The sequence below is a fragment of the Vidua chalybeata genome, chromosome 20 (assembly GCF_026979565.1).
Source record: "Vidua chalybeata isolate OUT-0048 chromosome 20, bVidCha1 merged haplotype, whole genome shotgun sequence".
Lineage (NCBI taxonomy): Eukaryota > Metazoa > Chordata > Aves > Passeriformes > Viduidae > Vidua > Vidua chalybeata.
The window spans coordinates 5,420,213-5,429,628 of NC_071549.1; the positions used below are offsets into that span (position 1 = coordinate 5,420,213).

Sequence of the window (9,416 nt, forward strand, 5' to 3'; positions counted from 1 at the left end):
ATCCCCCTGATCCCACCCCACTGATCCCACCCCATTGATCCCATCCCCCTGATCCCACCCCATTGATCCCACCCCACTGATCCCACCCCACTGATCCCATCCTCCTGATCCCACCCCACTGATCCCATCCTCCTGATCCCACCCCACTGATCCCATCCTCCTGATCCCACCCCACTGATCCCATCCTCCTGATCCCACCCCACTGATCCCATCCTCCTGATCCCACCCCACTGATCCCACCCCATTGATCCCATCCCCCTGATCCCACCCCATTGATCCCGCCCCACCGATCCCATCCCACCCATCTCCCCGGAGGGGCATGCTCCAGCTCCCCACTCATAAACAAACCCAGAGAAAACCAGTCCGACTTTCAGATTCTATTTCAAGTTCACAGTTTGGAGATACCCAACATTTGTGATTGCTATTGATTCTCATCACCCTTCTGGAAAAAATCAGTGGTAAAATTCCTAAGTTTACAGGCAAGGACTACACAAGGAGGAAAATCAAGGCACTAACAGGAGTGGAGTGTCAACATTTCAATGTTATCTCTAGCATTTCTTTCCTGGTATTAAAAACATGCTTTTAAATTTCAAACAAGCTCCTTATCCTGCTCTTGCTCCACACTAAAAGTATAACAATGCAATTGCTGTCAGCAGGAAAAACAGGAGCATGAAATCAAGTCCATTTGTGATCCCACAGAGGAGAGAAATAATCAGGTACAAAACAGTTGCCCCCCAACTCTTAAGTTGGTTCCCAAGTTGCTGCATCCTCCTGCTGAAAGCCCTGCCTGGGGTGCTCACCTTCACAAGAAGAGCTTCTTACTCATGTCTTACTTCTGTGAGGTGCAAGTTCTCAGCATTGACTTTGGTCTCCTCCAAAAGGAAGCCCCTGCATCCCACATGGGACCACGGCAGTCATTCCAGAGGGGCTGCTGGAGAAGTAAAGCAGCTGGATGACAACACAGGGTTTGTTCACACCCTGATGGTGGAAAAATGAAAGAGGCAAGGATGTGGTTTGGAACGTGCAGCTGCCAGAGCTGCCTCTGGCCAGGCTCACCGAGAGCAGGGAGGAGTCCTGAGGCTGTTGAGTTTCTGGGGATGGGTGAGGCACTGCAAGAACATCTCCAAGAGCAGGAATGGCACTTTGTGCTTCATGGAGCACTTTTTAATGCAGCACAGCAAAACTCCAAGTAGAGGCAAGGGCAGTTGTTGAGATCCTGGCTGATTTACAGACACAGAGACAGCAGATTCCTCCTGGCACTGTACAGTGGGCTACACAGCTGGGAATAAAGCTCAAATCCCAGCAACTGGACCAAACTCCTTCATTACAGCCTCAGGCACCAAACAGTGAATCCTATTGTAAATCCCTGGCTGAAAACTCCCCTCTCCCACACACCTGCCCACCAGCTCTGAAAAAAAGAGAGATTGTGCTAATATTGGTAGGTGGGATTTCTAAAGCTGAGCAGTGTGAACACCCCCAACAGCACTGCTACATTCCACTTAATTCTTCTAACCCATTGTTAATGTCCCTCCCAGCTCCTTGGATTTATAAATATTTGCTCCACAAAGGGTCAAAATCCCTTACTGAAAAGTCTCTCACTACTTCACAGGCATTTGAGGTTGCCAAGTGCTGGTGACACAGGCTGAGCTGGTGCAACGCTCTCAGAAAATGAAGGCAATCCACTGATGAAGGCACAGGACCTTCAGCACTTTAGAGCTGTGTTTTGGGACAGAAGAAAGTACTCTGTATTCTATCCTCTTGCCCCAGGTTGGTGCAACAAGCCCCCTGCAAGGCACTCTCTCAAGTGAACAAGTCACCAGTAGAACATTGTCCTCCTCCATTGAATTTTAAGTTACAAACTAAGACTTGTATGATTCCCACTCTTTTGGGTTCTAGATACTTCAAACCTGTAAAAAAAGACAGGAATGTCAATGGGAAGTGCTTATTGCTGCAGCTTAGTTAAACCCCAGATTTGCTCAGTGTTTTGCCACTGAGGTTCCTACCCTGGCCTGGGGAGCTGGTGCACTGGAACTCCAGTGGACTTGTGGAAAAAGGCAGCTGCTAAATGCAGCAAAGAAGAAAGACTTAAAAAGGATGAGAAGTTCACAGAGGTGATACAGTTCCCATCCTCCAGCCACATCAAAAAGTAAAAAAAAAAAAAAAAAATTATAAAGGAAATACAATTCAAGTAGACTGTACCAGGGAGCAGGGGAATGGCCTTCACTGGAGCTACCAACACTCACCCCAGACACAGCAGTCCTGCCCCCGTGTGAGTCCTGCTGCTCTCTGGAGGATCAGTACACCTGGACTCTGGTAAATTCAGCTGGAACAGGGGCCACTGGGGCTGCTGGATACCCAGGTGCTTGCTGAACACCAGCCAGCAGGCCCGTGGCTGTGGGTGGCTGTGGCTGAGCTGGGCACACGCGCTGTGGGACGGAGAATTCGCCCAGCTGGCAGCACTGTCCCGGCGAGGCTCCGGCGTGGGCCTGCCCAGGGCACTCTCCAAAGGCACCTCTGCCTTGGCAGTGGGAAGAACTGAGGCTGTGTCCTGCAGCATGGCCCTGCTGAGGTCCCTGGTGTCCTGGAGCGTGGCTGTGATGAAAGCCCTGGCTCTGAGCACTGGGCTGAGCAGGAAGAGCCAGAGGTGAAGGGCAGTGGTAGCTCTGGGTGGGGTAAGTGCCAGGCACCGCGTTAATCCTGGGCAGGAAGAAAACAGAAGGTTACACTGTGCTCAGAACTGACAATGCCTAATTAGTGCTGGAAATACCCTGGGGGCAGATTTCCTCCTGACCAGCGCTCAGAGAGGTCACTGCAATCCATCAGAGGGATTCACTACAACAGAAGCTCTGATTATAAGCAGCACTTGAGTAAAAAACGGGTTTAGTGACCTCCCAGGACAGCTGTTCCCAATCCCAACCCACTCTCACTCCACACCCACTCTCTCTTGGCCCCAGACTCTTTCTGCAAGGAATACACAAAGCCAAACTGCAACATGCTTTGAGATCCCTGTGCACATCCTCCCTGCCCTGTGAGTGACAAATCATTAATCAGAAGAAGTTACAGTTATTTATCAAGAAAACACAAAGGCTTTTGGTGCGAGTAAGAGCCCAGAGTATGGAGCAAAGATTAAAAAAAAGGAAGGAGGAAAGAGTTAGAAATGAAAGAGTTAGAAATAAAGGAGTTAGAAATAAAATTAATCATTCAGAAGCAAGGGCTAGGAAGTGTTTGCCAGCAGAAGGCATGATTCATCCTGCCAAAACCTATCAGGAGAGAGGTAATCTGCCTGGAAGCCTCAGCCTCTGGGACTTCAGGAGTGCTGCTCAGCCCACGCACATGAGGATGAGAGCTGAGAATCCAGGCAATATTCATGAAGCCATGAGTGCCAAGTTCCCAGCAAGAAAAAGAGACTGGCTCATCCTGGGTTTTTCAGGCTTGGAGATTTCTTTTTAATTATTGGATTTTTTTTTTTATTTGTGGACGCAAACACGATGCCAAGGCCTGGACTTCAAAGAAATATCTCCTGTCTTGCAGCCACTTAATGCCTGAACCTTATGAAAATTTAAAATTAAAACAAATCCCAAACTATTAAGAGCTCTCGCTTGGAAATAAGCATCAAAATAATAAAATTAAACTCCAGAAGCGCTTACAGAAGTTGTATCTAAGACACAGACATGCAAATTCAGCTGCAGCAGTGGAAGCATCCTAGAAACACCTTCCCACGCCCTGCTTGATAGTCAAATGTTCATGTAAATACCTTTGTGTCACAACAGTCTGTGTCACCTCAGCAAAGGAGGCAGGTTTAGACACTGAGGTGCTGTGCACAGCAGGATGGGACTGGTGCTGACACAGGCTCAGCAGGAGCCAGGCTCCCTCTCCTCCCAAAAGCTGCACTTGCACAGGAGGGAGAGAGGGAAAACACAAATTCTGGGTGTGTCTGGCCTCTCCTGCAAGCACTCACACCTTTTGAGTGTCCTGATGGACCTGGGGGACACTCCTGCTGCAGGCAAGGGTTGCTTTTATGGTTTCCCATGGGTGAGGGCAGTGCAAACACCTGGGAATGCTTCCACTTCAAATAAAACTTTACAGCAACCTGTTGGCTTAAACAATACACAGAAAGTAACCCTGAATAGAAAACTATTTTTCCTCTGTGAAACTGAAAGGACACCTTAGAATAAGTAAATATTTGACCTGCATTTTCAAGCTTTTTAGAGTACAAGTGAATTCTCATTGTTTGTGTTAAACTTAAAACCTTTCCTGCACATCAGCTGTGGGCCCCAAGGTTTCTTTTCTGTAAAGCAACATTGCTTTGACACTGAAAACCTGCTGAAAGGTTAAAAGACACCAAAAGGCCTGCACTGAACTTTTTAAGTGCCATCCTTAATTTACAATGCTCTGGTCCTAAGTAGGTTTGGACACAACTCACTTCACAGCATTCCTGGCAGGAGAGGTGGGGCAAATAAAGATAAGGATCATGGCCCAGGGAGCCATATAGCCAGGATCAACTGCCTAAAGCTGGGGCAGAGTTACACAACTTAGCTTTCCTGTCAGCCAGAGCTGCAATACTCCCATGTGTACAGGCTGCCCTTGCAGCAAAGGAGAGGTCTTTAACCTCCATTTAGCTTTCACTAAAAACCAGGTTGAGTTAATGTGTCATTCATTAGTCACACTAATGTCAGCAGTGTAACATCCATGGGTGACTCTGCTCCCCATGGCACCCACGGTGAGAACAGGAGAGGCACAATACAGCTTTTAAGGCCTCTACTCACACCTCAAAATTCCCCTACAAGATGTTTCACAGGAACTCCTGTACTTACGTGCTGTTTTCAGAGGCTCTTCTCTGTGCTAAGGACCCTGGGATGTATTTCAGCCCTGGTATCCTCTTCAGCAGAGTGAAAGGGAACACCCGGTCCAGCTTAGAGCCCACTGACTCTGGAAAATCCAAGCAGAAACAGTAGCCAAGACCATCTGAAGTCAGGAGCTTGTTAAGGAGAGCTGAGGACAAAGCACACTCATTTCTGACACAGCCACACAGAGTCCCCCTCTGCTCCCAAACCACTTTCTCTGGAGAATTCTCCCAGCTCTACCCAGCACCACCCTCAGAGACCATCGTCCTCCTCAGCTCCACGTTCTCTGCATGCACTGAGAAGGGGCAGAGTGAGGTCAAACACAAATGCAGAATGGGATGGGATGAGCATGAGAAAAGCCAGTGAGGGTTTAGTGCAGGGCAAGGAAAAGCCAGTGCACCTCAGCAGTGAGAACTACAGCGCTTCCTTCCCACCACGATCCCCCTCTGGGCCAGGGCTTCCCACTTGGAAAGGATACAGGCTTCCCCAACCAGGAGCCCACACAGGTTCCCCAAGAGAGAAGAGTGAGGGACAAACCACGCTAGGCAGAGCCCAAGCCACGGCACCAGCACCACAGGAACTCTGCACCCAAAAAGCAGAGTCCTCTTCATGCGTGAGCGGGTGGTGGAAACCCCCAGCATGGCAAAAGCCACTGGCATGAACCCCTTGGCATCTCCCACTTCCAGCAGCCCGGAGACAAGGGGCTCGAGGAACAGGTACAGGAGGGCAGAGAGCACGGAGAAAGTGGCAGTGAGGATGCAGTGCTTCACTGTGCCCACGTTCCTCTCAAAGCTGCCAGCAAAGTACCAGATGATAACAGCACCGCAGGCCAGGGAGGCCAGGTCCTCGTAGATGAAGATGTAGGTGATCAACCTGTGAACTGAGCACAGCTGCACCTCAGACAGGCACAGACAGCACCGGGCTTGCTACAAAACAATTGCAGGCTCGAGCAGAGGGAGAGTGAGCCCACGGGATTAATTAACAGCTCTCATTTCTATCCTGGTGTAGAAGAGAAGGAACCTGAGGCCTTTAAAACCAAGCATAAATAACCAGATAGAGTGAAAATGAGTGCTGTCTTGGGTGTCACAAACATATGGGCTGGCTCTTGCTGCTTCCTGGGAAGCTGCCTGGAAAAAAGCAACAGCATCTGTAGTAAATTTCAGTCTCATTAAAAGAGAAGGCAAGAGATATAAAAATAGCTGTTACGATACTGACAATTTTGGCAAAAATATAAACATTTCTTAAGCTGCTGGCAGGCTGATTTTCATCACCAAAAATGTCTGGAGGTTATCACACCTCAGAAGTGCTTCTGGGCCCTCTGTTTAGGTGTTCTCCTAGGCACACTGCTGAGACAGACTTCTCCACATCCCTCCTATCAACCTCAGTTCCACAGCCAGAAAAATACCAGCGAGAAACAAAACAACACAGTGCAACCCCTGGAGAGGAGATGGTGGAATCCACCCATCCACTCAGAGCCCTGTGCTGATCAAGGAAATCACTGCACGGGGGTAAGCTGGAACACGGGAATTAAAAGTGTGATAAAAATCATTCTGGGAAAACCACAGGGACTGAGAAACGCAAATCCCTCAAGCTCTCAGTAGTGTCATCCACTGGGCTGACTGTCAAAGGACAGAGATGAGGGTGCGGGGGAGCAGCCTGACGTCGAGGGACTGAAATGGGTGCCCAGCAGGCTCGGTGCAGGTCAGGGGAAGCGCACGGAAAGCGAGAAGGGACGCGGAGAGCGGGACAGGAGGGGAGCAGCGGGCTCGGAGACGGGCTTGAGGAAATGCACAGAAATGGGCGCTGGGGAGGGACGGGTACCACGGGGTCCAGGGCAGGACAAGGAGAAGGCAGCAGAGAGGGGACACAAAGGCTCCTCTGCGGAAGGCCGGAGAGAGGAGACACAAAGGCTCTGTTGGGATTTAGAGAAGGCCGGAGAGAGGAGACACAAAGGCTCTGTTGGGATTTGGGGAAGGCGCGGATTGGGGTGGGCAGAGGGGCCAAGGAGGCAGCGGCTTGCGCCCGCCGGCAGCCCCGCTCACCTTCCCCGTCGTGCAGGGCTGCGGGGCGCAGCGCGGCGGCGGAGCGGGCGGCGGGGACATGCCGCAGCAGCCCGGGCGCGGAGGCACCGACCGACAGCAGCACCGTGAGGGCAGCGGCAGCCGGCGGGGCTGAGGGCGCCGCCATTGCTGCCCCGCGCGCCCGCCGCTTCCGGGCGCCGCCGGAAGGCCTGGCCGTTACCACGGCAACAGGAGGCGCTGTGGTCGTTACCATGGAGACGGGGCGGTCTTTCTCGCGCGCTCTCTCTCCACCCCCCCCTTTTAAATTTTTATTTAATTATGGTTATCTATTCCCTGTTCAGAAAGGGGAAACCATCCCAGCGAGAGGTGTGAGGTCTCGCTGGGAGCCCGCCCAGGGCTGGGTTACAGCCGGGTGTTCCCGCACGGGGCGCCCCAGGGTGTGGGAGGCCCATCTAGGCCCATGCAGCCACTCTCCCCCGAGCCGCGGGGTCTGGCTGCTGGGAAGCAGAGAATCAATCAGGCCGGAAAAGATCTCTGGGATCATCGAGTCCATCCCGTGACCGATGAACACCACCATGTCAACTAGACCGGAGCACTGTGTGCCACATTCAGTGTTTCTGCAAACACCTCCAGGGATGGGGACTCCACCATTACCCTGAGCAGCCACTTCCAATGTCTTATCACCCCTTCTGTGAAGGAATTGCTCCTCATGTTCAGCCTGAACCCGCCGTGACTAAATCCTCTCACCCTGTCCCTTGAAGCAGAGCACAACTGTCCCCCCCCGGCTACAACCTCGTGTAAGATAATTGTAGAGCACAAGAGGGTCCCCTCTGAGCCTCCTCTTCTCCAGGCTGAGCCCTCCCAGCTCCTTCAACCATTCCTGGTGCTCCAGACCTTTCCCTTCTCTGGATGTGCTCCAGCCCCTCAATGTCCTTCCAGAAGTGAGGGCCCCAGAGTGGACATGGACTCAAAGGCTGAGTGTTTCCCTTCAGGTGGAGAGGAATGTCCACACCACAGCTGCTCCTGCCATGCTGATACCAAAACCTGTGGGAGGTTTGTATTGTCTGCCTTCAGTTCCCCAGAATATTGGCTTAATTGTTTGGCCAGTTCTAGTCAGATCTAGGAGAGGGATCAGCAGCTCAAAAGTGAAGATACCAAACTTCTTGCAGGTCTCGTGGACATAAGGAGATGATGAAATGTGGGAAATAGTAAAGGGAAGTTTGGCTGCTGCTGGTTGTACGTGAGCTTTTGCCATCTTTCTATTGTCTCAACCATGCAATGAGGCTGATGCTGCAATAAAATCTCAAGGAACCCCCCCAGCAGTCCCATCATGTTCGTGGAAAAAAAAACCTCCAAACACAACGAAGCAGGGAGAACTTAATCTGATTCCTTCAGGGTAAAGCTTCCCTGTGATCAAGACCATTGGCTAGCTTTACACACAGTTAGCACTAACCACAGTTGCACCTGTCCTTGAGCTTGTAGCTGGGGATGTGGCTGTGGATATTGTAGTAGGAAAAGAGCATATTTGCACAAAAGGAGAAAATTGTACATCCCACCTGGACGTGTTCCTGTGTCACCTGCTCCAGGTGACCCTGCCTTGGCAGGGGGGCTGGACTGGATGATCTGCAGGGGTCACTTCTAGCCCCAAGTGATCCTGTGAACTCTGCTGTGTGCCCACACAGTCTGGCTGCTGGCCCACAGAATCCCAGAGGGGTTTGGACTGGAAGGGACCTAAAGGCCACCGCCCTGTGAGGTCTCAGTTACACAGGAGGGATCAGAAGAAACCCACCTTCCCACACCACCTCTGATTTTGCAACGTGGAGAAGGATTTGAAGCAGCTGGGATCATTTCCAACCAAGGGGAAAGAGCAGAGGGTTGAAGGGCTGATGTTTTTCCCACATCTCAGCTTCCAAGTTTTTGGCTGGGACCACAGCACAGCTCTATCAGCAGGCAGGCAGACACACAAGCCTGAAACACTCTCTGAATTAATTCCATTTTCCACGTCTGAGAAGCCTTCAGTCCCTGAGGAAAGCACAAACACCAAGAGGCTCTACCCAGAGCAAGACCCCCCTACGGCCCCTGCCTGGGGAGCATTGTTTGGGACCTGCCCTAATCCCAACATGGCACGGGCAGCCTCTGTGAGCTCCCAGGCTGTCACAGAAAGGCCCACGGAGCAGGAGAAGACATCATGGCTGGAGGAGATGAAGTTTCTCAAGGAGAAAGGCAGGGAGCTCAACCCCCTTTTTTTTTTTTTTTTTTTTTTTTTTTTCTTTTTTTTTCCTTTAATTAATCATTCCAGTCACTGCTTGTTTTGCAGAAACTTATTTTCGGCTGTGGCAGTGGGATTTGCCTCCTGCTGCTACGCCCAGGGGGGAAAGAAACAGCCCAATTCCTCTGTAAATCTGCTCAAACCATTCAGCTGAAATCAGAGAGAGCTCCTCACTGCCTTAACCATTAAAAAAAATGTTTTTTTTTACCAGGGTAAAACCTGGTATTCCTGCAGGAATCCTTTCATTCAAGGAGCAGTTATGAACCTATTTACCAGGGTAAA

At 50.9% G+C, this 9,416-nt stretch overlaps 1 protein-coding gene across 2 annotated transcripts; it reads right to left on the minus strand.

Moving 5' to 3' along the window:
• Positions 1-362: 362 nt before the first annotated feature.
• RHBDD2 (rhomboid domain containing 2) lies at positions 363-7,037 on the minus strand. 2 transcript variants are annotated; one of them, XR_008434346.1, is made up of 5 exons: positions 6,887-7,037; positions 5,323-5,724; positions 4,815-4,965; positions 2,244-2,697; positions 363-1,907 (listed from the first exon to the last, which is right to left on the minus strand). XR_008434346.1 is itself a non-coding variant. In XM_053961462.1 (4 exons), the coding sequence occupies exons 1-4, from the start codon at positions 7,029-7,031 to the stop codon at positions 2,295-2,297; spliced, it is 1,101 nt and encodes a 366-aa protein (XP_053817437.1). In that variant the 5' UTR covers positions 7,032-7,037; the 3' UTR covers positions 363-2,294. The 2 variants fall into 2 exon arrangements, 1 of the variants encoding a protein (XP_053817437.1); XM_053961462.1 differs by having other exon boundaries at positions 363-2,697.
• Positions 7,038-9,416: the final 2,379 nt, after the last annotated feature.

Coding starts and splice junctions, on each gene's coding strand:
- RHBDD2 (XM_053961462.1), bottom strand. CDS start 7,031: ATGGCGGCGCCCTCAGCCCCGCCGGCTGCCGCTGCCCTCACGGTGCTG. Junction 5,725..6,886: donor AGCCCTGCACGACGGGGAAG/GTGAGCGGGGCT, acceptor AGCTGTGCTCAG/TTCACAGGTTGATCACCTAC. Junction 2,698..4,814: donor AGAGCCTCTGAAAACAGCAC/GTAAGTACAGGA, acceptor CTTCCTGCCCAG/GATTAACGCGGTGCCTGGCA.